At 51.9% G+C, this 26,563-nt stretch overlaps 1 protein-coding gene across 8 annotated transcripts; it reads left to right on the top strand.

The window, feature by feature from the left end:
- The first annotated feature begins 4,361 nt into the window (after positions 1-4,361).
- On the top strand, positions 4,362-26,287 carry PWWP3A (PWWP domain containing 3A, DNA repair factor). Of its 8 annotated transcripts, XR_007134483.1 has the most exons (15): positions 4,362-4,500; positions 5,763-5,891; positions 6,463-6,548; positions 8,044-8,114; positions 9,545-10,207; positions 11,004-11,105; positions 13,799-13,869; positions 15,230-15,306; positions 16,009-16,069; positions 17,174-17,249; positions 17,697-17,747; positions 18,213-18,649; positions 20,769-20,857; positions 24,878-25,028; positions 25,305-26,287. XR_007134483.1 is itself a non-coding variant. In XM_047777728.1 (14 exons), exons 2-14 carry the CDS (start codon positions 5,835-5,837, stop codon positions 24,930-24,932), a joined length of 1,896 nt encoding a protein of 631 aa, XP_047633684.1. In that variant the 5' UTR covers positions 4,362-4,500; positions 5,763-5,834; the 3' UTR covers positions 24,933-26,287. The 8 variants fall into 8 exon arrangements, 7 of the variants coding, with proteins under 7 accessions (XP_047633684.1, XP_047633685.1, XP_047633688.1 ...); XM_047777728.1 differs by having other exon boundaries at positions 24,878-26,287; XM_047777729.1 differs by lacking the exon at positions 6,463-6,548 and having other exon boundaries at positions 7,988-8,114; positions 24,878-26,287.
- Positions 26,288-26,563: the final 276 nt, after the last annotated feature.

Here is a 26,563-nt window from a genome sequence, read left to right as displayed (position 1 = left end):
AGTGACTTGCCTGTTTCTATTGCAGTTTCTTGTCTGTAAAATGGTATGCTGGTCCTCGGTGAATCCCGTCTTCAGTGTAATCCTCTCCCCTTACATCTGAGAGGGCCTGTGACTCACTCTTTATCAAGAGAATAAGGTGGAGGAGTTCCATGGTGGCTGAGCAGGTTAAAGATCCGGTGTTGTCACCGCAGTGGCTCGGGTTGCTGCTGTTTCTTGGATCTGATCCCTGGCCTGGGAACTCCAAATGCTGTAGGGTAGCCAAAAAAACCAAACCAAACACAACAAAACTGGCAGTGTCCATTGCTGTGCTTTTTTCAAAAAAATTATTATTATTACTAAAGTACAGTTGATTTAAATGTTTCTTCAAGTTCAGTTGTACAGCAAAGTGACCCCATCGCACACATACAGTAGGGCTCCATTCATTCAAAATATAAGAGTCTGCATCCAAAAAACCCCCAAAAGGCCCATCCATCCCACTCCCTCCCATTTCCCCCCCAGGAGCCCTGAGTCTGCTCTCCTTGGTCATGATCTTTTCCTGTTTTTTTTTTTTTAGATAGGATCCTCTGTTCCATATGTCACAAATAAGTGATATCATATGGTATTTGTCTTTTTCTTTCTGGCTGACTTCACTTAGTATGAGAGTCTCTAGTTCCATCCATGTTGCTGTAAATGGCATTCATTTGTCTTTTTCATGGCTGAGTAATATTCCATTGTATATATGTACCACATCTTAATCTATTCATCTGCCGATGGACATTTAGGTTGTTTCCCTGTCTTGGCTATTGTGAATAGTGCTGCAATGAACATAGGGGTTCACTTATCTTTTTCAAGGAAAGTTTTATCCAGATACATGCCCACTAAGTGTAGATCATATGGTAGTTCTATACTTGTAGTTTTCTGAGGTACGTCCATATTGTTTTCCATAGTGGTTGAACTCATTTCCATTCCCACCAACAGTGGAGGTGGCTACCTTTTCTCCCACACCCTCTCCAGCATTTGTTATTTGTTGACTTGTTAATGATCACTGTTGTGCTCTCGAGAGACTTGAGTGGCCTTGAGAGGCTTCTGGGGAAGCAGGCATGTGGAGGGGACAGCCCTGAGAGCACTTGGAGATGCAAACCCGATAGGCCCATTCTCCTGCTGACCAGTGAACTCAATACAAGCACAGGTGTGGCCACTGGTGAGACCAGAAGAACCAGGCAGTGGCAGCCAGGGAAGACTGCAAGACTGTGAGCAAATGGCATTGGCTCTCTTAGCTCATGGGCTTTATGGTACTCTTTTCTACAGTGAGAGCCAAAACAATAGGGCCGATTACCTACCACCCTGACCTTTTAAGGTTCTTGCACTAAATAATTATAAAGCTCTTAGCGTAGCCAGCATAGAGTGTGTCAGTGGTAATTGTGATTTTATTATTTTATTTATCTAATTTTTTTAGGGCTACACATGTGGCATATGAAAGTTCCCAGGCTTGGGGTTGAATCAGAGCTGCAACTGCTGGTCTACACTACAGCCACAGCAATCCTGGATCCAACTACACCATGGATCTTCCAAGATCATGCGGATCTTCCAATTACACCATGGCTCACAGAATGCTGGATCCTTAACCCACTAAGCAAGGCCAGGGTTCTAACCCGAGTCCTCATGGATCCTAGTCAGGGTTCTTTACTGCCGAGCTACAATGGGAACTCCCATTTTAATTTTTTTATGAATGTGGTTGATTTACAATGTTGTCTTCATAGTTGTGATTTTATTAAACGTCTTCTCCATCAGGCTGAGTTCCCTGAGTGCTATTTTCCTCCCTGTTGTATGCCCAGTTCCTGTCACCAACCAGTCACTCAAATATTTGTTTAAAGAATAAATCTGTACCCCAAATCATCAAGATTCACAGTTGCACAAAAAGGTCTAGTTCTAAAGCAGCACAAGTGACTGGCAGAGTTGCCGAGAGAACATCCTTTAACAAGATCCATCCTTCTTGGAAGCCTGTTATGGCTTTAATTAAAATTTTCCTCTGCTTGTAAAAATGGGGGAAATTTTTTTCTCCTCTTCCGCTGGAAATGCATCATAACCATTTCTCTCTTGTTACTTAAGACATTTTTAAAAATAGCATCCACCGTCTTTTAGCTCACTGCACCTCTATTGCACATACAGTGGACTTGGGATTTTTTTCCACGATGTAAATGCTGCTGCCGAAAACACTGCTGCACACACATCTTTGTGCCCATCCGATTATATCCTTATGATAAATCTCTGCAAGTGGAAATTGCGGGGTTGGAGGGTCTGAAACACTTTCAAGGCATCTGACAGATATTGTCAAGTTGCTTTCCAGAAAGGTACTAATTCACATGTCCCAGCAGCCCCAAATTATGGCTGCCCATCTTCTACTCTGTGCTGCGCCTGGGCCTGATGATTTCTTTCATCTTTGTTAATTTGATGATGGGTAAAAGCGTATTAAGTTTGTCACTGAACCATGAACCAAACCAAAGATGAAAATGTATTTACACATAAACACCTAGTGAGTCAGCGTGAACCAGAACTCAATCTGGATTTTCATTCTTTTTTTTTTTTTTCAGTTGTGCCCATGGTATGTGAAAGTTTCCCAGGCAGGGATCGAACCTGTGCCACAGCAACAATTCAAGCCACAGGAGGGACAACACTGGATACCTAACCCGCTGAACCACAAGGGAAGTCCTAGATGTTCTTTTGTTTTTTTCTGGTTATGCCTGTGGCATGCCGAAGTTTCTGAGACAGGGATTGAACCCCATCCACAGCAGAGACCTGAGTCACAGCAGTGACAAAGCCAGTTCTTTCTTTCTTTTTTTTTTTTTTTTTGCTTTTTAGGGCTGCACCTGCGGCATATGGAGGGTCCCAGGCTAGGGGGGGTCCAATCGGTGCTACATCTGCTGGCCTACGCCACAGCCACAGCCACACAGGATCCGAGCTGTGTCTGTGACCTACACCACAGCTCATGGCAACACCAGATCCTTAGCCCACAGAGCGAGGCCTGGCCTCATGGATCCTAGTCTGGTTTGTTTCCACTGTGCCATGACAGGAGCTCCGCAACACCTCTTCTTACCAACTGCACCACCAGGGAATTCCATGCTTTTCTAAAACGATGGAAATGGAAGGTTCCCAGTGTGGCTCAGCAGGTTAAGGACCTGACAATTGCTCTGAGGAGGTGGGTTCCATCCCTGGCCTCTCTGTGGGTTAAGGACAGAGCATTGCTGTGGCTGTGGCACAGGCGTGCAGTCATGCCTCTGATTTGATCTCTATCCCAGGAACTTCCATATGCCACAGCTGCGGCTGTAAAAAGAAGAAAAAAAAAACAGGAGTTCCCATCATGGCTCAACAGAAAGGAATCTGACTAGCATCCATGAGGACACAGGTTTGAGCCCTGGCCTCGCTCAGTGGATAAGGATCCAGCATTGCTATGAGCGATGATCAGCTATGGTGTAGGTGGTGAGCTATGGTGTAGGTCGCAGACCCAGATCAGATCCCACGTTGCTATGGTGTGGGCGAGCAGCTGCAGCTCTGATTCATCTCCTAGCCTGGGAACCTCCATGTGCCTCAGGTGCAGCACTAAAAAATATAACATGCACACACAAGAAGAAAAAAACAAAAAACGATGGAAATAGGGCATCAAAATCTCATGTGAACTGAGACTCTAAGGTGTTGTTATCCACTTGGGGCCAAAACTGGGCGCCCCACTGGACACCTCGGTCCCCGAACTCTGGGCCCTTTGGACAAGCCTTGTGTGACCCAGAAACTTCACCATGCAGGCCGAAGGAGAGGCTGCACTCCCACTCCTGACCCCCAATTCTGCTTTCCATCACTTCCGGGGCGGCCAGGGGCACAGGGAAAACACTCTGACGTGGGATCTCCCTGGCACACTCGGTCTGCAAACCGACTCCGCACGAGCCACCGCAGTGGCAAAGGCGCGGCCAGCGGTTCCTGCTTTCCAGGTCACCGCCCACCGAAGTGGGCTATTGGCAAAACACCGCGGAAGGATCTGGAAGGCTCTCGAGGCTTCCCTAGGGGCCGGGCGAGGCGGGGCGGAGACAGAGGGCAGCGCGGGCTTCACGGGCACGGGCAGGGGCCCGCGGGCGCACACGTGAACCTGCAGGACGCAGCCACCGTCCTCGCCGCCCACCTCGCGCCCGTCAGTCAGTCTCGCGCGCGCCCGCGCACCCCCGCGCGCTCTCTCGTCACTTTGCTCCCCGCCGGGCGGAAGGGGCAGGGCCGCGGCGCTGGCGCTGGCGCTGGCGCCCATTGGTCAGAGGCGTGGGTGGGACTTGCGGCGCCAGGCTGGCCCCGCCCCCGGCCCGCGGGAGCGGCGGCGGCGGCGGCGGCGGCGGCGGCGGTGGTGGAGGAGGTGGTGAGCGCGGGCGGGAGCGGGCGGCGGGGCCTGGGGCGGCGCGGGTGCGACCGCCGTTGGGCTGCCGCGGCCTCCTCGCCCTCCGCGCTGGGCTCCAGGGACGCCGCGTTGCGGAGGCCGGGTGCCCGGTGAGCCCGGCGGGCTGCGCCCCTCGGGTCGGCCGGGCGGGGGCCGAGGCGGCGGGGCCGGGCTTGGGGGGAGGGGCGAACCCCGAAAGAGGCTCTGTCGCGGGAGAGAGCCTCTGTTTATTGAATCCTCTTTTGCTCTCTGGTACCTGAATCTCTTTTCTGTTTGAACATCCCCTTCTGTCCCCGAACCCCATCTCAGCTCCCTGAACCCCACCTCTGTTCCCCGAGTCTCTCCTTTGCTGTCTGAACCCATTCTTTGGTACCTGAACCACCATCTCTGCTCCCTGAATTCTCTCCTCTCATCCCTCACCTTCTCCTCTTCTGCCTGAACCCCACCTCTGCTCCTTGGATCTTTCTTCTGCTACCTGAATCCCACCTCTGCTCCCTGAACCCCACCTCTCCTCCCTGAATGTCTCCTTTGCTGTCTGAACCCCTCCTCTGCTCCTAGAACCTTCTCCGCTGCCTAAATCCCACCTCTGCTCCCTGAATTTCTCTTCTGCTACCTGAATCACACCTTTACTCACAACTCTCTCCTCTGCTCCCTGAACCCCCACCTCTGCTGCCTGAATCGCTCTCTGCTGTCTCTTCTGCTTGAACCCATATCTACTTCCTGAATCTTCTGCTGCCTGAACCCCCTCTCTGTCTCTACATTCCACCTCTGCTGCCTGAACCCCCTTCCTCTGCTAACTGGGCACACCCTCTCCCGCTGTGGTGAACCCCACATTTGCACAGATGAACCCCCCCACCTCCTTTTCTTTTCTGTCAACAGCTAGATCAGCCTTCCCGATTGATGTCATGAACGGTCTGCAGCTGTCCCCGTCCTTTCTGGGACACAGCAGCCAGAAGAGCAGTCACTTTCCTCCAATTTTATTTTATTTTTTTGCACCGTGGTCAACTGTTAAGTCTCGTAACGAGGGAGGCTTGTAAGCGTTGATTGTTTAAAAACACCTCTCGTGCTGAGGACAGAGGCGGGCGGGCCTTTAGCACAGACATTATTTATTCAGGAGCCTTTTAAAAATAATCCAGACGGAGCCTTCGGGAGGGAATTTGGCTGTATTTTATATCGATGAAAATAATCTAGGCGCTTTCCTAGGTACCAAAGCCAGTCATTTCTTTTTGGCGTTGAGCCCCTCAGTGCAAGATGATGGAATTGAACCATCTACTTGAGGATCCCCCCCCCCAACCTTTGCCCTTGAGAGTTATATCTGCCCTGAAATCGAAAGCAAACGATGTTATAAACCACCGTGCACATTTTGTTGCAGGGCACATCGCGTCAGACCTTCAAGTACTTTGTTTGTGCCAAATCATTACCACTTGCCACATGAGTCTAAATCATGACGGATGCCAAGTATGTCCTCTGCAAATGGAAAGAGCGATTATGGCCTGCAAAGGTGACAGCCATTATTCTGTAATTTCAGGAATTAGAAATGACTTTCGGCTGACAAGTAAAATCTTTATCAGGAAATACCTAGGAGTTGCTTCAGTGAAATAATTGAGTCTGAACAGTTGGCGCTGCTATCTGTTGGCACTGATTCTCATTCCCCATTTAATGGGGTTTTGGTCGAGTGCTTACAAGGTTACACTTCCGGAAGTCAGTCTCTCTCTTTTTTTTTCCACCCAGAGAAAAAAATTCTTTAACAGAGTCAGCTATAAAAAGGCATGTAAGACTAACTCAAGGAAATCTCTGGCAAGGCGCCCTGAGAGTAAATAACAGGAGTATCTTGGGGAGCTTTTCCAGCAACGCCGTAGGCAGAGTGCCAGAGTGCGCAGCAAAATCCTGGGTTCTGGTCTGTGTCTGCTACTGCCCTCATGCCTCAGTTTCCATACTTCTGAAGCTAGCTCACTTGTATACTTTAAAAGTCAATCAGCTGTTGCATTTGTGTTTATGTGTGGCCACTGCATCTTGCTTTGGGTCAGCAGTTTGTTGTGTCTTAGTTACATTTTTTTTTTTTTTAAATGTAGGTCTTGGCCGGAACTGAGAAATCAGCAAAAAATAAGAGAAAAAAGAATATTTTCCTAAACGTTCAGATACTCTCCTTAGACAAAAAGTTAAGTGTTGTGTTTTTGTTTTGTTTTTTTGTCTTTTTAGGGTTGCACCTGCGGCATATGGAATTTCCCAGGCTAGGGGTCGAATCAGAGCTGCAGCTGCCCATCTACACCATAGCCACAGCAACTCGGAATCCAAGCTGCGTCTGCGACCTACACCACAGCTCAGGGCAACCCCAGATCCTTAGCTCACTGAGCGAGGCCAGGGATCAAACCAGAGTCCTAATGGATATTGGTTGGGTTTGGGTTCGTTAACTGCTGAATCACGATGGGAACTCCCTCATGTTGTGTTTTTGTAATACTGTATATTTTTTTTCCATGTGGGATTTCTGATACCACCCCCCACACACCCACTTCCAAAAAAAAAAAGGGAAGTTTTCTTTTAAGGGCTTCTTATCTCTTTAGTTCCTGGAAGTGCTAATAACAGCCATAAGAGGAAAACTGGTTTTATTTCATATATGTTTGAGAAATTGAAGATCTTTGCAAGGTATTGTGTGTGATCTACAGAGAGATCAGTATAAAAGCGGAGTAAATACAGGAGCTCCCTGGTGGCTCAGCGGGTGAAGGATCTGGCGTTGTCAATGCTGTGGCACAGGTTTTTGCCCTGGCCCTGGACCTCCCCCCCCCAAAAAAATGGCGTAAATATAAATTATATACTAGGTAAATGGTCGCTGGGGTTCAGGTGGGGATGTTTCCTTCCCACAGATTTATTTCTGTTTCTTTTTTCCAGAAACTAGTGTGACAGCCCCATGAGTCTTGGAATGTTTGATGTTTGAGCCTGTCCCTCTAACAGGAAGCTGTCCTTTAGCATTCAGACGGCAAATGTGTGGGCATGGGTGTGGGGTAGCTTTATATTGTGATCTGGGTTGTCCTTCGCTTGAAGGACATAGGTCACCAGGCACCACTGGAATGCCCAGGTCCTGTGTGACTGACTGAAAATTCCCAGTTCTAAATGAAGAATAAAACCTGGTCAGCTCCCCTTCCAGCTTCCCTGCGTCCCATCCCTCTCTCTGCAGAGCTGCTTGCTCGGAAGCCTGCTTAGTCCTCAGCCCACACTTTCCCCGAGGCTGGGAAGGTAATTGAATACTCAAGTTTAAAAGGAAAGCACATCCTTTTAAACTAAAACACACCTGCTGGGCTGTAAACAGCTTCTAGTGACATTATCATCTACTCTGAAAATGTAACAAAGGAGTTATTTGTGCAGTTGAAAGTGGGATTTGCCTCGTAAGAGTCACAATTTGAATTCATTTTTACTCTAAAATCCAGCCAACCTTTTTTTGTCTTAAAAGGGGAAGGGGAAAAAAAATAAAACCCTCCACATTCACCAGAGTCCTTGCTGCCTCTAACCTCAGGCGTGCGAATTCCGTGTTGGCTGTGACTTTTGGTTTAAGTGTAAGGGTGTGGAGGAAGAAAATGAATCTCATTCTTTTGTCATCTCCAGAAAAACAAGTTTGAAAACATCTTGATGGCGTCTAACGGCCGTTTCTGTCCCTGCAGAATTAAGGTAATGAACAAGAGGGCCAAGATTCTGGAGAAGTCTCACATTGAAAGCATTGCCTCCTCTTTAGGTAAGAGCGTGTTTTCACATAACCGGCAGCTTTCCACAGTCAGAGGCAGCTTGGGAAGACGCTGAGACGCTGCTCTCGTGGGGGGAGGGAGTGTACCCTATTCACTGGTTTTTCCCTGAGCCGAAGAACCAGGAGCATCTGCTTTCTTCAGCCTTTCTAGAATTTGTCCCTGGAGCCCACACTGTTCTTGACTCCTGGGGTGGCCTGCAGGGCATGCAGAGTGGGTGTGCAGCCCTGAGCAACAGGGGGAGGGTCTTCGGTCTCTGCCTCTCTCTCTTTCGCGTTTGTTTGTTTGTTTGTTTGTTTGTTTTTTGCTTCTTAAACAGTAAGACTGTGAAATAATTCTGTTGCTGGTGCAGTCCCTGTCCCGAGGTTTGAGATTGCCATCCAGTGTGGATCTAAACTCCATTGCCGAGCCCCAGGGGAGAAAGCTACTACCCACCATAGTGTGCAGGCTGCCAACTTGGGAGCGGAGCCCTGTGACTCCTGCTCCACTGCACTCGACTTGGCCCTAGCCTGGCACACGGCCCCTTTGAGGCAGACCCAGACAGGCGAGTGCTTTCTCTCCGCAGCAGGGACACGCTCATCCCGCATGCAGGGAACTCTTTCTGTCTAGGGACAAGCTGGCCCAGAATTCCTCCCAGCAATGTCTGCAGAGTAGGGCCCGTCTCCCTGTGCCTCTGGAAGGAACGGTGGTGGTTCCCGGCTGTTTAGGTGGTGGTATTGGCTGCCAGCCCTGGACCACGGTCATTGCTCCTGCAGATTGTGGTATGGTGGGAAGCTGGGTGTCTGTTAATATTAAACAGGGGAAAATACCATGTTGATTGAGGTATTACGCCCGCTGAGCTATGATACTGCCTCCATCATCTTGTTCAAACAGATAGCGCCATACCTGTGTGTGGCAATGAATGAATAAAACTGTTGGCAGCGGGGAGGTCAGGCTGAGAGTTCCAGGGCCTGGTCCTGTTTTCTGCTTTGAAATGCCCTTGCAGAGCAGTGTGGACATTTGCCTGGCCCACAAAGAGCCTTTGCGCCGGGCCGGTCCTCACCCCCCCCCCCCCCCCCCCCCCCCCCCCCCCCCCGCAACCCGGGAGGGGAGTGTACTGCCTGCCGGGTCTTTATTGAGCTGGCCTGGGTTTTGATGGACCCTGATTGAATTTGAAACTGTACAGCTGAGAGGATTTGAGAAACATCTGAATACATTGTGCTGGTGGCTTTGTTGTGTAACTTGGAGGAGTTTATCATTGTCACCCAATCGGGGTAGGGTCGTTCACTTTTCTCTTTGGGAAAATGCAGCCTTGCAGCCCTGACCCAGTGGCTGGTGTTGGATAGCCAGGCTCCTGTCCTGGAAAGATGAAGGTGGGGACACGGTGGCCTCTAGGCCCTCGGTGCCGGACCCCGATGTCAGGGCTTTGTTCCCTCTTCTCTAGCCTCTGAGAGCGCAGTGCTGGCCGCACCCCTAGAGGAGCTGGCCTACCGGCGCGCACTTCGAGTGGCCCTGGATGTGCTGAATGAGAGGAGCTATTTGCAGGAAGAAAGCACTTCAAGGGAAGAAAGAGCCACTGTGTCTCCAAGTGAGAAGCCTGCAGAACCAGCCCCTTCACCCTGCGGCCCCAGCCCCACACCTTCGCTGCTCGAGGATGCATTGGGCTGTCGCAGAGCCCAGAGGAGGGAGCGCCTGCACCAGAGGCTCTCGGGGCCGCCTCCTCTTGAGAAGGACCCCACATGCCAAGTGGACCACAAGGACGGGCTTGGGCGCGGTGGATGCCCACCTGCTCCTGCACTCTCCTCAGCTGACGGTGGACCCAGAAGATCCCGGGAGAACTGGACGACCCCAAGTAAAAGGGGTAGAAGCCCAGCCCAGGAGGCCAGCTTCAGTCAGAACAGGCTTCTGGTATCAGAGGAGAGCAAGGCCCTGTGTTCACCTCCCAGAGCTGGGGAGGAGGGTACCCTGGGCAGCCCTGCCACGCTTCTGGCCCCGGGACCTGTGGCCTACCCTCATGCCCGAAGCCCAGATGCCCGCAGCCCAGATGGCAGCACTGTTCGGCTGGGCCCCGCAGAGGACTCTGGAAACGACCATCTCCTGGACAAAGGTAAAGGTGCTGGACGGGGGAAGCCCACAGTCAGCTGGGACGGACACTGAGCGTCTAACCAGATCCTAACGCGATCCCTGAACACAGATCCCTTCCGTCCTTTTTGTTTATCTCCCCTTTGGGTTAAAGCTTCTCTCACTGACTCCAAATCATGGTGTTTTTATTTTGTTTGGAACCAGAGGGAGTGGAGCAGACATGCGGAGGCTTTGTGCCCTGCCGAGGCTGCATCTGCTCCCCCAAGGATTAAGTCCTTTATGCTGCGTTATCGAGGGGCCTGTGGTAATGCACCCCTGGTAAACGGGCAGGAATCTCAGAAGCGATTAACTCACTGAAGAGGCTCCTGACTTTTTAAGGATTCCTGTGTGGGTGTATTTTTGTGTGGCTCCAGCCATGCGCTCTGATTCTCTCACAGCAGCGTTAGTTTTGAAATGCTAATTCAGAAACTAATCTCTGCTCCTGCCTCACTCCTGCGTTCCTGCCTCCTTCTGCCCATCTCTCGAGGGTCCACCTCACCAAGGCCCCCTTGCTGTTTTCCCCAGGGAGGGTGGCTGCCCGCCACCTTGGCTGCCCGCAAATCTGAGGGCGCGTGAGTAGGGAACCCCCCCAACCCGGTTCCTCCTGCTTCTGTCAGCCCCTCTCTTCTGTTCTTTTTCTCTCATCAATGTGCTTTCCTCACACGCTCCCTGCCCTAGTGTGGCTGTGTAACTTTGTGCTCGTGCTCACGCATCGTGAGCTGCTTTCCTGGGGTCAGTCCCCAGGATCACGAGGGTGATGGTCTGGTCTCCGCTGTTGGCAGCCCGTCAGTCTTCTGAGGAGTCGGTAGAGTTGAATTCCGTCAGGTCTATCCTGGAGGAGGACGAGGAGGATGAAGAGCCCCCTAGGATCCTCCTGTATCACGGTGAGGCCCCAGGAGCCCTGGGCGCACTCCCGGTGGTGCTGCCCGCGGCTTTGGGGGGAGGTTTCCCGCTGCCTGGAGAGTCCTGGGTTCTGTGTCTGGAGGACAGTCCCGCAGAGAGGAGCCCATGGGCTGAGCGGGCCAGCCCCGAAACCCTGCTTCCTGCCTGCGTCCTGCTGCTCCCAGGGGGCTGAGGGTGCCGAGTGAGTAGATGTGCTCTGTCCAGATGTGCTCTGTCGCCATCGCTTGGGTGTGGCCTGACGCTGCCTCAGGACTCTGTCCCAGGAGGCAGGGTCTCCCACCCCCATGTGTGCGCATTGCACCCCCAGGTGCAGCATTGGGCCCCACGGTCCTGCCCCGCAGGTCAGATGCAGCGGTTCAAACAGTCAGACGAACCAGCTACAGAAAGTTGGTTTTGAACTAAGCCATTCAGAGCTGGGTCCATTGTTAGACTTACTTTTTAACCATTTAGTGTAATGTGGTCTGGTTTGGGGTTTTTTTTGTTGTTGTTGTGTTGTTGTTGTTTTTGATCTCTTCATTGTGAAAGAATTAGATATTCGCAGGGCATTGCACAGCCAGTCCAGGGCGGCCTGCGGGTCCCCTCCGGCTCTCTCTGCGCAACCATGTCCTGGGCGTTTCCCATGGCTCTGCTGGTCATTCCTGGTGATGACTGGTCATCATGCACTGAGAGTGATGGGTGGTCGCTCACCAAGCCGTCCCTATCCTTTGGGTGTCTGGACGTTTCCACGCCTGGAAGCTGCAGCATGTGGGCTCTGGGGAGTGACGGTGGCATCGGCTCCCAGGGACTTACTGGGCAACGAGAAAGACACCGCGCCTCCTTGTGAAAGGTGTTTATGTCCTCATTGCCACCTGGGGTTGGTCACCTTAGCGCCGAGACCCTAGCACTGGCTTTTTTCTCTCAGTTTTGTCTTCCATATGGTTTTGGTTTTTCAGTGTTTCCTGGCTGGGCCCTGAGTCGGCTGTCTATGCCTGTGACCCATTGTCCTTGGGGTGCCCTGATGCTCCCCTCCCCCATGTGCCACAGGCCCCCCCTCCCAGTCTCTTTATCCTCGCAGACCTTCCTCTTGTCTGTCAGGCACCACAGGGCTTTTTCTTCCAGGAGACAACGGCGCCATGAACCTGATTCTTTGGTCCTGCAGCTTGTGTTACCTGATTTTGTGATATTTAAATATTAAGTGTTATTTACTCATTCTGGAACGTTCTTGGTTGGGAACATAGTTAAATCTTGTTCAGAAATAATTTGTAGTTTGGACCTGGTGTTGCTGTGGCTGTGGCGCAGGCTGGCAGCTGTAGCTCGAATTTGCCCCTGAGCCTGGCAACTTTCGCATGCTGCGGGTGCAGCCATAAAAAGACCGAAAAGAAAGAAAAAAGAAATAATCTCTCATTTTCTAAAGATTACTGAAATAGTTCTCGTTCTCTCTCTCTCTCTTTTTTTTTTTTAAGCTGCGCCAGCAGCATGTGGAAATGATCCGTGCCCCAACAGTGACCCAAGCCACTGCAGTGACAACACCAAGTCCTTACCTGCTGAGCCACCAGGGAACTCCTTTTTCTTGCTTTTTAAAACACCCAGTTTCTCAGACTGATGAGATTCTCAGAAATTTATCCTGGAGTTCCTGTTGTGGCACAGCAGGTTAAAAAGCTAACTAGTATCCATGAGGATGCGGGTTTGATCCCTGGCCTTCCTTAGTAAGTTAAGAATCTGGTGTTGCTGCAAGCTGCAGTATAGGTCACAGATATGGCTTGGATCTGGCATTGCCATGGCTATGTGTAGGCCTGCAGCCACAGTTCCAATTCAGCCCCTAGCCCGGGAACTTCCATATGCCATGGGTGCAGCCGTTATTTTGTTTTATTTATTTATTTATTTATTTTAGGGCCGCACCTTCCACATATGGAGGTTCCCAGGCTAGGAGTTGAATTGGAGCTGCAGCTGCTGGCCTATACCACAGCCATAGTAACATGGGATCCAAGCCACATCTTTGACCTATGCTGTAGCTTGCGGCGATGCTGGATCCTTAACCCACTGAGGGAGGTTAGGGGTCAAACCCACATTCTCAAGGATACTAGTCGGATTCTTAACCCGCTGACCCACAGTGGGAACTCTGTGTTTTATTTTATTTTATTTTTTTATCTTTTTAGGGCCATACCTGCGGCATTTGGCGGTTTCCAGACTAGGGGTCCAATTGGAACTATAGCCTCCAAATCGGAGCTGCAGCTTCTGGCCTATGCCACAGCTACAGCAACGCGGAATCCGAGCTGCATCTGCCACCACAGCTTATGGCAGCATTGGATCCTTAACCCAGTGAGTGAGACCAGGGAACAAACCTGCGTCTTCATGAATGCCAGTTGGGTTTGTTAATCGCTGAGCCACAACGGGAACTCCAACAAGTGCTTTCTTTATTCTGGAATAGCATGAGACTTAGAAGTTGTAGAGGTGGCACTGAGCCCCCACCCGCCAGCACCCAGTGAGCAGGCCCAGGCTCTGGTCAGCACTTAGATTCTAATGACAGGCTGGGGTGGGGATGGGTCTCAGACCTACCCCTCGAGCTCTCGGCTGTCTTATGGGAACCACGTCAGCACCAGGCTGAGACAGCATCTCTGTAATTGTGTAGTTTGTCAAGCTGTTATGCTTGACGTTTCTCTAACTTGTCTCTGTTTCTTCTTTCTCTAAATTCTAGAACCGCGTTCATTTGAAGTAGGAATGTTAGTCTGGCTTAAATACCAAAAATACCCGTTCTGGCCTGCCGTGGTAAGAACTCTCCTCCATCTCGCTCTCGGTCAGTTGGTCCTGAATGTGAGGTCGTCTGTTCCTCAGTGTTGGGTGGTTGCTGGGGAGACAGAAGGGGCGCCCGTCCTGCAGACACGGCGCACTTATCTAAGGAGGCCCTCTGGCATAGTGGACTGCAAGGCTTTATAGGTTAGGTCATTGCCAAGCAGACTTAGGAAGCCTGCCTCCCCAAAATGCCTGTGGTTTGCTTGTTTTATTTTCGTTTTTTTTAGGGCCGCACCCACAGCATGTGGAAGTTCCCAGGCTAGGGATGGAATCGGAGCTACAGCTGCCGGCCTACACCAGTCACAGTAATGTCAGATCTGAGCCCCATCTGCAACCTACACCACACCTCATGGCAGTGCCACATCCTTAACCCACTGAGTGAGACCAGGGATTGAACCTGCAACCTCATGGTTCCTAGTTGGATTCATTTCTGCTGAGCCGTGACAGGAACTCCTGGCTCATTTTAAATGTCATGCACTTTGGGCCTTTTCCCTGTCATAGCACTTTCATTTTCAGGTTGGGGTTGGGCCCTTTGTCCAAGCAGTGGCAGGTGTGTGGGGTTCCGGCCGTGCCCCCAGTGTGGTGGACACCCCTCAGCACTGCCTGGCTGCTGTCGCCCCTTCAGTCTCCTCTTTAATCCCCGCTTTGTCCTCTGTCGGCAGAGACGGGATTCTGACGGTCCTGGCTCTGGTTCTTTAATTTTTAGGAGAGCGTAAACGGGGAAGGTATTTGCCACCGTGCAGGAGCTTTTGTTGTGGCGATGAGCTTGGTCTCGTCCAGACCAGCATGGCCCCTGGCACGTGACTGACTCGTTCAGAAAGGACAGGATTAAAGGGTCTGTAGGCGGAGCACAGACATGTAGGTGCAGCGCCATTTTCAAGCAGCCTCTGGACAGGTTGCAGGGGGCTGGTTACGGGGTCCCTCACCTCCCGCCCCGCCAGCACTTGCTTCCTGGAGGCACCATGTCCTCCGCCGTTGGCAGCCTTCCCCACACCTCTCCTCTTCACCAGCCTGCTGGTTGACAGGGTGCCAGTGCAGCAGAGGTGCGGAAAGCTGTAGGGAGGCCAGTTCTGAGCTCACCTGCTTGTCCCCCAGATGAGGAGGTTCTCCAGCCAAGATGGGCAGGGATGGTGGGGCAGTGGACCTGATCCTTTTATGTCAAAGTGCTAAGAGCGATGTAGGTGGTTTCTGGGTGTTTCCGAGTGTTAGCTTTGTCTCTGTGTTCCCGAGCTGACTCTGCTCTTTGTCACATGCTTAATGAAGTGACGTCAGGATGGTGCCTGAAACCCACCACCTCTGGGTCCTTGACACCTTGTGTTCTTGCATCTGCCAACAGGTCAAGAGTGTCAGGCGAAGGGATAAGAAAGCGAGCGTGCTTTTTATTGAAGGAAACATGAACCCCAAGGGGAGAGGGTAATACACTCTTCTTTGTTTTTTTGTTTTTTTGTTTTTTTTTTTTTGTCTTTTTGCTATTTCTTGGGCCGCTCCTGCGGCATATGGAGGTTCCCAGGCTAGGGGTTGAATCGGAGCTGCAGCCACCGGCCTATGCCAGAGCCACAGCAACGCGGGATCTGAGCCGCGTCTGCAACCTACACCACAGCTCACGGCAACGCCAGATCGCTAACCCACTGAGCAAGGCCAGGGATCGAACCCGCAACCTCATGGTTCCTAGTCGGATTCGTTAACCACTGCGCCATGACGGGAACTCCTCTTCTTTGTTCTTGATGAGTGCTTCCAGGGTGGGGTGATGGCCGGTGGAGGGGTACCCCCGCAGGCCCCGAAATCTGACGCCCGAAGCAAGGTCCCAGTCGGACCCTCATTGAACCCCCCACTTCCTAGAACTACTGCAGGAGTTGGTCACTGCAGGTGCTGAGAACAGCCCCTGCCTCAGCCTTTGTTTTGCCGCGGTTTAGTTGCCTGGTGGTCCCTGGAGTCCTGTGGTCCTGCACCGTGGAGTGGAAGCGTCACCTGCCGGGCCTCGCAGACAGCCCCTGCTGCCATGGGGATGGGAGGACCAGGGACCCTCGGGCACTCCGTGACTCCCTCTGAGGAAAGGAGCTCCCAGGTCTTGAGGTGGAGTCCATTCATGTTAACCTTTTCTCTCTCTGCTTCAAGCATCACGGTGTCTCTTAGACGGCTGAAGCATTTTGATTGTAAGGAGAAGCAGACATTTCTGGTAAGTGAATGGTTATTGGTGCTGCTTTGAAGGCCTGGTTTGGTGGATGGTAACCGTGTCCTCCATGTGACCCTCAAAACAGTGGCAGTCTACAACCCGGTTGTGGCCGCTGCTCTGGGGACTGGTGCCCTGGGTTCTCCTAGCTCCAGGGAGGGGGCTGTTGTCCCCTCCATATGGGCTTGGCCTGGAGCACAGGATGCACCACGCTGAGGGGAAGTGACAGGGCTTCTAGCTCCTTCTGAGGCCAGTGGTTCTAAGCCAGGGCCTGGGCACTGCCCATTTTGGGGAGCAGTGGACACTCTGCACAGGGCTCCTGGACCACATGCCTGTGGCTCTGTGACCAGCTCTCTCATTCATGCCTTGCTCACAACCCCCTGAGAGCTGGTCTGCACTGAGTGCTGTTAACTCTGGAACACAAACCGCTGCTGGGTTGATATGGTGGGGCCAGTCAGCCTCACTCGGAGGCCTGGTTTTCCTGGCTGCGTCAGCAGGCTCTCTGGGGTCTGTGTGGGAGATACTGTCCTGGGTGGGGGGTATCATCTGAGTTGGTTCCTCAGACTAGGGGGACACAGCGGGCCCGCCCAGGAAACCTTCTGCTGCCCACTGTTCTCAGTGCTGCCAGGCCACTGGCACAGCAGGGAGCACTGCCTCCTGGGAGTTGGTGCTGGCCTGTCCCAACAAGCCAGCAAGCCTGGCGGAGACCCCTGTGTCCTCCTCCTCCAGAGCTGCCTGCCCATTTCCATCACATGCCTGTGGATTTCAGGTTAATTTCATTCATTGTCCCAGCGCAGGGGTCCTCATAGGGGTAACCACCCTGGTTTGTTGGGAGGACCATGAGGCCCAGGGTCTCTCCCCTCCAGGGCAGTACTTCTCCTGGCTGCCCCTGCTCTGTTGGGAGCAGTGGGCCTAGAGGTGTCTCTGCAGATTTATTTTATGTGACCTCAAGTCTAGGGATCCATCGGCTGCACTTGGCTGTGTTCCCCACCCTCTTTTGTATGGTCTGTGGTCCTTTCAGCGCCCTCTGTGGACAAGGGAGCAGAGGACACGTGTTGGAATAGCTCCCCGTGGCTCCCACTGACACCCACTGTGTGGGTCTCGTTGCAGGACGAGGCCAAGGAAGACTTTGGTCAGGCCATCGGCTGGTGCGTCTCGCTCATCACCGACTACAGGGTCCGGCTCGGTACGCGGGCAGCAGCGCCCTCGCTCAGAGAGAAGGGGGACAGCAGCGTGGGGCAGAGTGCAGCCTCTTCCCACTGGCTGTCTGGCCCAGCCCCTACCAGTGTTCTCTGCACAGAGGCGGTGGGGGGGACGGGGGAAGGCAGCTGGTGGAAGCCAAAATCCTGGGTCTGAACAAAAGAACAGTTTCTGAATCCGAGCTGGTTTCTGCCCATCTCAAGTTCAGCTGTCAGGACTCTGGACTGTGGTGTCATTAGTAAAAAAAACCCCTGGCCTTTCTGGAGCCAGCGTATTCTCTGTGCCCCAAGTCCTCTCACCGGGTGGTGGGGTGGGTCGCTTGGGGCCTGGACTCCAGGTCAGGGCACTTGGATGGGACCACCTGGGAAGGGATTTCCTGAGCGTCTCCTCATATGTGTGACCTGGCTTCCCCTGCCCCCTCCCCACTCTGCAGGCTGTGGTTCTTTCACCGGCTCTTTTCTGGAATATTATGCAGCTGACATAAGTAAGTCCACCAGAATCCTTTAAAGTGGGACCTGGAGTTCCCATCGTGGCTCAGCAGTAATGGACCTGACTAGTATCCATGAGGATGCGGGTTCAATCCCTGGCCTCACTCAGTGGGAGGGGAGCAGCTGTGGGTTTCTTCCCTGCTTTGCGTCTGGGCTGGTGGCTACCCACTCACACCTGCTGTCAGCACTGGTGGTGTTTTGTTGGCTGTGTGGAGCCTTGCCTGATGCGGGGGTGTCTGGATGGTCCTTTCCTCTGCCTCCCTGTTGCCAGTAGTTTTGGTTGCTGGTCATTCCAGAGTTGGGCTGCATGCTCTTCAGTGGGGCAGGGGTGGAGGGCAGAGCTGGGGAGAGAGGCAGAGTCCTATCTGAGGGGAACGTGGTGGTTCCTCCTGGACCGTGGTGTCCAACCCCAGCCCCGAGTGGCACCCACAGTCACAGGAGCATGTGCACTTCCTCTGCAGGCTACCCTGTCCGCAAGTCAATCCAGCAGGACGTCCAGGGGACCAGGTTCCCCCAGCTGAGCAGGGAGGACCTGGAGGAGCCCATGGTGGGGGGCCCGAAGGGCAGGAGGCAGGCCTGCAGGAAGGTCCTCCCTGACCGTTCGAGGGCTGCCCGGGACCGTGCCAACCAGAGGCTGGTGGAATACATCGTGAAGGCCAGGGGTGCTGAGGGCCACCTTCGGGACATCCTGAAGAACAGGAGGCCATCCAGGTGGCTGAAGACCTTCCTGAGCTCGGGGCAACATGTGACCTGCGTGGAGACTTATCTGGAGGATGATGAGCAGCTGGACCTGGTGGTGAAGTACCTCCAGGGGCTGTGCCAGGAGGCGGGCAACAGAGCTCTGGCACACACGGGTGCTGACAGGATCCGCTTTGTCCTGGATGTCCTCCTGCCCGAGGTAGGCGGCCTGAGGGACCTTCCGCACAGTATGGGTGGGGTTGGGGTCTGCAGCCGGGGCCCAGCCCTGCTTTGCCAGGGCATCGTGGAGCCAGGCCAGGTGCCTGAGTCTGCCCACAGTGTTGGGAGCTGTGGCCTCGACCCCAGTGGGTGGTTGCCTCCAGAGATGAGTTTCTCAGGGAAGGGGCTTTACCTCTGTGGAGAGCCCCTCAGCTTGGGTGAGGGTGGGCAGGGGGGCACACACATGGCTCCTCGGGCACTGCTGGGCATGTGTGGAATGTGGAAAGATACCCCAACTCAAAAATTTTAAGTTAGGTAATTGTGGAAAGTTAGAAATATATTTAAAAAATAAAACGGTGGAGTTTTAGTTGTGGCACGGCAGAAGTGAATATATCTGGGACCATGAGGTTGGGGTTTCGATCCCTGGCTTTTCTCAATGGGTTAAGGATCCGGTGTTGCTGTGAGCCTTGGTGTAGGTCACAGACGTGGCTCAGATTTAGTGTTACCCTACTGTGGGGTAGGCTAGCAGCTGTAGCTCTGATTTGACTTCAGCCTGGGAAACCTCCATATGCTGAGGGTGCAGCCCTAAAAAGCAAAAATAAATAAATAAAAAAAAAATAAAACAACATCGTTAACTCTTCAGTGTCCATTGTTGGGCTGGAGGAATGTGCTAACATCACCAGTACCACCAGGCCCTCCCCAGGTTATTTTGGGGTACAGCCCAAACCTTTTCCGTCAGTAAGTAGTTTAGTGGATGTCTCTAAAACGAATAATTCCCACCCCCACCCCCCAGAGACACCAGGTGACCTCAGGGGACATCTGTGGTCATCACGACTTGAGGGAGACTCTAGCATGGAGGGGCTGGGGCAGGGGTGTCCTTTACCCCCACAGCAACCGGACACCCCCATGTCAACTCTGCCGAGGGGGGGCTACCCTGGTTTAAATCATGAGGACTCTAAAGTTTTTTTATTCTGTCCTTTTTTTTTGCCTTTTTTTTGCTATTTCTTGGGCCGCTCCCGCGGTATATGGAGGTTCCCAGGCTAGGGGTCCAATCGGAGCCGTAGCCACCAGCCTATGCCAGAGCCACAGCAACGCGGGATCCCAGCCGCATCTGCAACCTACACCACAGCTCACGGCAACGCCATTAACCCACTGAGCGAGGCCAGGGATTGAACCCTCAACCTCATGGTTCCTAGTCGGATTCATTAACCACTGTGCCACGACGGGAACTCCCTATTCTGTCTTTTTTTTTCTTTTTTTTTGTCTTTTTGCTTTTTCTAGGGCTGCTCCCACGGCATATGGAGGTTCCCAGGCTAGGGGGTCTAATCAGAGCTGTAGCCACTGGCCTACGCCACAGTCACAGCAACTTGGGATCTGAGCCACGTCTGCAACCTGCACCACAGCTCACGGCAACGCCGGGTCCTTAACCCACTGAACAAGGCCGGGGATCAAACCTGCAACCTTATGGTTCCTAGTCAGATTCGTTAACCACTGAGCCACGACGGGAACTCCCCCACTTCTTCTTCTTTTTTTTTTTAAAGGGCCATACTCGTGGCACATGGAGATTTCCAGGCTAGGGGTCAAATCTTCGGAGCTACAGCTGCCAGCCACAGCCACATCAGATCCATACCACATCTGTGACCTACACCACAGCTCATGGCAACGCCAGATCCTTAACCCACTGAGTGAGGCCAAGCATCAAACCCACATCCTCACAGACACTAGTCCGGCTCTTTTCTGCCGAGGCAGAACAGGAACTCCTAAAGTATTTTTTGATGTAACCACAGTCCTGTGACTCACCTGAAGCAGTTAGGAGTGATGCTTTAACATCAGACATCTATGGTGTGTTCAGATTACCACTTTGTTTTTTTTTTCCTAGTCAATGTATGTATTTTTAAACCTGCCCCAGTTCATTTGGACGCAGCCTCTCATTCTCTGCTTTTGGTGACGTGAGCTCTCGTCTCTCATCCTAAAGAGGACCTTGTTGACCTACTTGGGAACCTCGCTGGAAGCAGAGATATGGCAGGCTGTGCTCGTGGGCCTGGGCCGCCCATTGGTCCTCTGAGCTCCCTGTGAGCCCCTGTGGCCTGGCCCGAGCCTGAGCCGCTGCCCTCTTGCAGGCCATCATCTGCGCGATTTCTGCCGTGGACTCAGTGGACTACAAGACAGCCGAGGAGAAGTACATCCGAGGACCTTCCCTCAGCTACCGGTAGGCCACTGGCACCTATCCCAGCCGTTGTGCTGTTGGCTGGGCCTGGGTGTTCTCCCCATGGCCCCGATGCCACGGCTGTTTGAGGAAACAGCAAGATTAAAGCTGCAGCCGCCGCCCTGGCTGGCTGGGATGTGCTGTGATCAAGATGTTTCCCTCACATCGGTGTGGTTCGCCGCCCTTGGACTGTTGGCCTCCAGAGCCCCTAATCCCGTCTCTGGGCCAGCTGCCAGGCCGAGCAGGGAGCAGGCAGGGCCGCGTGGCAGTGACAGGCTGAAGACTCAACTAGGGCCTTAGCCTGTGGCCTCCCGGGCACAGCTTTGCTAGCCCCTCCTGGTTCAGCCTCTCAGCCCCAGGCCCGAATCCTCCCCTTGACAGGGCTCTGGGTGCTGCCCACTGGGATGCAGTGGCCACTGGAGCCTGGGCTCAGCTGAATTAGCAGAGCAGGAATGGGCATTTCCATCTCAGTCTCAGCTGTGGGCTGGGCGGCCTCCCCACCAGCACAAACGTTGTTCCGGGAGCACAAGGTTTCTGCAGGGCGATTCCCGCCTGTTCCTTTGGACTGAGGTCTCTGCAGCCCCGGCCCTGGGCCCATGGAACGATGTGCTGCACCGCAGCCATCACTCTGCTGCCTCCGGGACATGGCTTCTCTTTGGTCCCATTTTTGCTCCCTTCCCAGATGTGCCCACTCCTGTTCTTTCACACTGTAGTTGCTTTTAAGTGTTGTTGCGCAAGCCAGTGTTATTGTACTTCTGCCCACTTGGGGCTTCTGGAACAGATTTTGTGCTGCCTCCCTTGTGGGATCTGTGAACTGCTGTGTTACTTTTACCTTGTGGGTCATCAGTTTCAGGATCACGTTCCTAGTTTCTCTCTGTCCTAAGGGGGTGGCCAGTCAATAACCGATAATGTAAATTTTTTTTATGTAGTCACTTAAGGACGGTTTGATATTTCATCTTTTATTTTTAGGTTTTTTTTCGTCGTGGTAAAATAACATAAAATGTATCATTGTAGCCTTTTTTTTTTTTGGTCTTTTTTTTGCTATTTCTTGGGCTGCTGCCACAGCATATGGAGGTTCCCAGGCTAGGGGTTGAATCAGAGCTGTAGCCACCAGCCTACACCAAAGCCACAGCAACGCGGGATCCGAGCTGCTTCTGCAACCTACACCACAGCTCATGGCAACGCCAGATCGTTAACCCACTGAGCAAGGGCAGGGACCAAAGCCACAACCTCATGGTTCCTAGTCGGATTCGTTAACCATGGCACCACGACGGGAACTCCCCATCCTAGCCATTTTTAAGTGCACAGCTCATTGGCATTACACATAACCCTATTGTCAGGTGACTATCCCCACTGTCCACCTACAGAACTTTCTTATCTTCCCAGTCTGATTCTGTCCTCATTAAACACTTCTCTGTTAATGGTTGTTTTGTTTTGTTTTTTGTCCAGCCACCATAGTATCAGTGCTGGACCCCTAACCCACTGTGCCACAAGGGAACTCCGTCTAGGGTTGTTTTGTTTGTTTGTTTGTTTGTTTTTTGTTGTTGTTTTTTAAGGGCTGCACCTGATACATATGGAGGTTCCAGGCTAGGGGTCGAATCAGAGCTGTAGCCACTGGCCCATGCCACAGCCACAGCCACATCAGATCCATACCACATCTGTGACCTACACCACAGCTCACGGCAACACCAGATCCTTAACCCACTGAGCAAGGCCAGGGATCGAACTCACAATCTCATGGTTCCTAGTCCGATTTGTTAACCATGGCGCCACAACGGGAACTCCATGCATGAATATCTATGTTCTTTTTTTTAAGAATTCTTTTTACAGGAGTTCCCGTCGTGACGCCGTGGTTAACGAATCTGACTAGGAACCATGAGGTTGCAGGTTCGATCCCTGGCCTTGCTCAGTGGGTTAATGATCTGACGTTGCCAGGGACTTCAGTGTAAGTCGCAGATGCGGCTCGGATCTGGCACTGCTGTCTGTGGCTGTGGCTGTGGGTCGCAGAAGCAGCTCGGATCCCGCGTTGCTATGGCTCTGGCGTAGGCTGGTGGCTACAGCTCCGATTCGACCCCTAGCCTGGGAACCTCTATATGCTGCAGGAACGGCCCTAGAAAAGACAAAAAAAAAAAAAGAATTCTTTTTATTGTAGTTTTCTATAAGAATTGAATGTAGTGCTCTGTGGTATACAGTAGGTCCTTGTTGGTTATCTGTTTTATACATAGCAGCATGTATCTGTTAATCCCAAATTCTTAATTTATCCTCCCCCACCCTTTTCTTCTTGGGAACGGTAAGTCTGTTTTCTGTATCTGTGAGTCTGTTTCCATTCTGTGGATAGGTTCATTTGTGTCATATATTAGATTCCCCATCTAAGTGATGTGATATATGGTATTTGTCTTTCTCTTTCTGACTTACTTCACTTAGTATGGCAGTTTCTAGTTCCATCCATGTTGCTGCAAATGGCGTTATTTTGTTCTTCTTGGTTTTTTGTTTTTTCTTTTTAGGGCCGCACCTGCGGCATATGGAACTTCCTGAGCTACAAGTCGAATCAGAGCTGCAGCTGCTGGCCTGTGCCACAGCCACAGCAACATGGGATCCGAGCTGTGTCTGTGACCTACACCACAGCTCACGGCAACACCAGATCCTTAACACACTGATCAAACCCACATCCTCATGGATACTAGTCAGATTTGTTACCACTGAGCCTTAACGGGAACTCCCTTATTCTTTTTTATGGCTAAGTAACATTACATTATATATGTACCACATCTTCTTAATCTAATCCTGTCAGTGGACATTTAGGTTGTTTCTACATCTCAGCTGTAGTGAATAGTACTGCTATGAGTATAGGGTGCATGTATCTTTAGGAATTAAAGTTGGAGTTCCCGTCGTGGCTCAATGGTTAATGAATCCGACTAGGAACCATGAGGTTGCGGGTTCGATGCCTGGCCTTGCTCAGTGGGTTAATGATCCGGCGTTGCCATGAGCTGTGGTGTAGGTCACAGACACGGCTTGGATCCCAAGTTGCTGTGGCCGTGGCATAGGCCAGCAGCTACAGCTCTGATTCAACCCCTAGCCTGGGAACCTCCATATGCCACATGTGCGGCCCTAGAAAAGACAAAAAGAAAAAAAGAATTAGAGTTTTCGTCTTTTCCAATTATTTGCCCAGGAGCGGGACTGCTGGATCATATAGTTATTTTATTGTTGGTTTTTTGAGGTACCTCCGTACTGTTCTCCATAGTGGCTGCACCAATTTACATTCCCACCAACATTGAAGGAGGGTTCCCTTTTCTCCATATCCTCTGCAGCATTTGTTATTTGTAGTCTTATTAATGATGGCTATTCTTAACAGTGTGAGGTGGTACCTCATTGTAGTTTTGGTTTGCATTTTTCTAACAATTAGCTTTTTTTTTGTACCTGTTGGCCATCTGTGTGTCTTCTTTGGAGAAATAATGTTTAGGTCTTCTGCCCATTTTTTGATTTATTTATTTATTTATTTATTTTTTTGATATTGAGCCGTAGGAGCTGTTTGTATATTTTGGAGATTAATCTCTTGTCGGTTGTATCATCTGCAAATATTTTCTCCCATTCTGTGGGTTGTCTTATCATTTTGTTCATGATTTCCTTTGCTGTGCAAAAGATTAAAAGGAGTTCCTGTTGTGGCTTAGCAGTAGCAAACCTGACTAGGATTCACAAGGATCCTGGTTTACTCCCTTGCCTTGCTCAGTGGGTTCAGGAGCCAGTGTTGCCATGAGCTGTGGTGTAGGTCGAAGGTGCAGCTCGGATCCTTTGTTGCTGTGGCTATGGTGGGGGCCAGCAGTTGCAGCTCTGATTCGACCCCTAGCCCGGGACCTTCCATATGCGGAGGGTGCAGCTGTAAAAGGACAGAACAAAACAAAAAAACCTTATAAATTTGATGGAATCTCATTTGTTTGCTTTTATTTCCATTGCTTTGGGAGACTTTATGTTTTTTTAAAATGCAATTAATGACTGAAAGGAAGTTTTCTTCTTTTGTTTTTGCAGGGAAAAAGAAATATTTGATAACCAGCTCCTGGAAGAAAGGAACCGTCGGTGCTGAGGCCGGAGGAAGCTGTGTTTTGCCCCAGAGCTCTGGGGCAGGCGGGGCTCTGCCTCCGTCTGACTTCGGCTTCTCCTTTCCTGGCTCTTGTGGAAGGTACAGGTCCTAAAAGGTTTTTAAAGGACGAAAATGAATTTTTTGTGTGTGTGCTTAACATCATTACCTGTGACTGTACTCTAGGTTCATTGAAGGTGCACATTTGTTCTTTATGTTAAAAAGCATCGTATCTGACATTAAAGAGGAGCTTTAAAGACTCTAATACAAATGTACAGCCCCTGGCACATCAATGTATTTTTCCATTTGTTTCCCTCTTTTGTGTGATTGCTCCTAAGAGGGCTCCTAAGTTTGTTGTGCCTCTATTTTGTTTTTGAGAAAAACCCGTGTTTGAGAGAGGCAGGACCAGAGACCAGCTGCTTTCCGGTGTTCTGGCCTCTGCTGGGATTGCCGTGCAGGAGACCAAATGGACCATGATTCTTACTGGCGTCTTTCTGCTCACTCCGCGTGGGTCAGCACCCAGCCAGCTGGAGCTGTGACACCTGTGTGTGCAGCCTGGGACGCAAGCTCACACCCTGGGCCTGGCACCTGCAGAAATGAGCCCTTTGTCTGGAGGCTCGAAGCACAAGATGGGTTCCCCTGACGCCCCAGGGTCCCAGGCTCAGGGCCCTGCCTTTGGAGACAGTTGTGTGCAAGCCTGGGCCCCGACGTGGTTACAGAAGTCCCGTTTTGGCCAGAGCCACCCACAGTGGGTTATTTTTCCTAAGCTGATGGGAGGTTTCATGCAGAAGGAATCAGGGACGTGAGTTGTGAGCCCTGCCCCATCCTCCTCCTCCTGGCTATACTGCTGCCCCACCGCCAGGGCTGCGCCCCACGTCTAAGGAGAGACTGGCCTCCCTGAAGTCTGCACCTGACAGTTGGAGTGAGGGTCTCATGGGAGGCACAAGGGCATGTGCCCTGAATGGAGACTGGCGTCTGAGCCCGAACGCCTTGGGTTGGTGGGCCGGGAAGGCGTGTGACATCGCTCTTGGTTTCACTTAAACCTAAATAGAGATGTCGACACGCTGGCCCAGCGGTCCTGCTGAGGTGTTCCTCCCAGGGTGGCCTGAAGGGCGTCCTGTCTGGGCTGAGCTTGGGAGGATGGCCCTACTGGCATCACCACCATGGCTTTGCACCCTTCTAGAAAGGTCCACCAACAATGAGCCTCCTTGAAATGGGTCAGGACAGAGAGCAAGATGCTCTTGTGGGCCAGGGGTCTGCGTGGGAATATTCTCTTATTGTAAAGTATTTTTATATATCTGTGTCCTAAGCTCTGGTTGTGGAATTGAACTTTTCAGACTGGAATTAAATTCTGTTTTGGAGCTCTGCCTATTTTTTTCTGGGTCCTGCGGGCAGGCAACCTCAGGTGCTCTGGCCAGTTGGGCTGCCCCCATGGCTGCTTCTGCAGGTTCCATCCTGAGCACCGCCCCCCATCCCCAGCCACCTGGGGAGGCGATTCCACATCAGTCAACTCAACAAAGCAGATGTCTGTCGGGAGTGCTGGGGGCTTTGCCCCTCCCCCAACCCCAGTCCTGTGCCCAGCAAGTGTCCAGTTCCCAGCTCTCACTGCCTAGGTTTTTTGTGGGTTATGAGTGGAG

This window comes from Phacochoerus africanus, chromosome 4 (assembly GCF_016906955.1).
Source record: "Phacochoerus africanus isolate WHEZ1 chromosome 4, ROS_Pafr_v1, whole genome shotgun sequence".
Lineage (NCBI taxonomy): Eukaryota > Metazoa > Chordata > Mammalia > Artiodactyla > Suidae > Phacochoerus > Phacochoerus africanus.
The sequence above is the reverse complement of the archived record's forward strand: the minus strand, read 5'-3'. Positions and strand labels throughout refer to the sequence as shown.

Excerpts from the sequence above, each read along its gene's own strand:
- PWWP3A (XM_047777728.1), top strand. The coding sequence starts at position 5,835 with ATGACGGATGCCAAGTATGTCCTCTGCAAATGGAAAGAGCGATTATGG. Across the intron at positions 5,892-6,462 it reads AGCGATTATGGCCTGCAAAG|GTCTTGGCCGGAACTGAGAA; the intron begins GTGACAGCCATT and ends TTTTAAATGTAG. Across the intron at positions 17,748-18,212 it reads ATATTATGCAGCTGACATAA|GCTACCCTGTCCGCAAGTCA; the intron begins GTAAGTCCACCA and ends CTTCCTCTGCAG.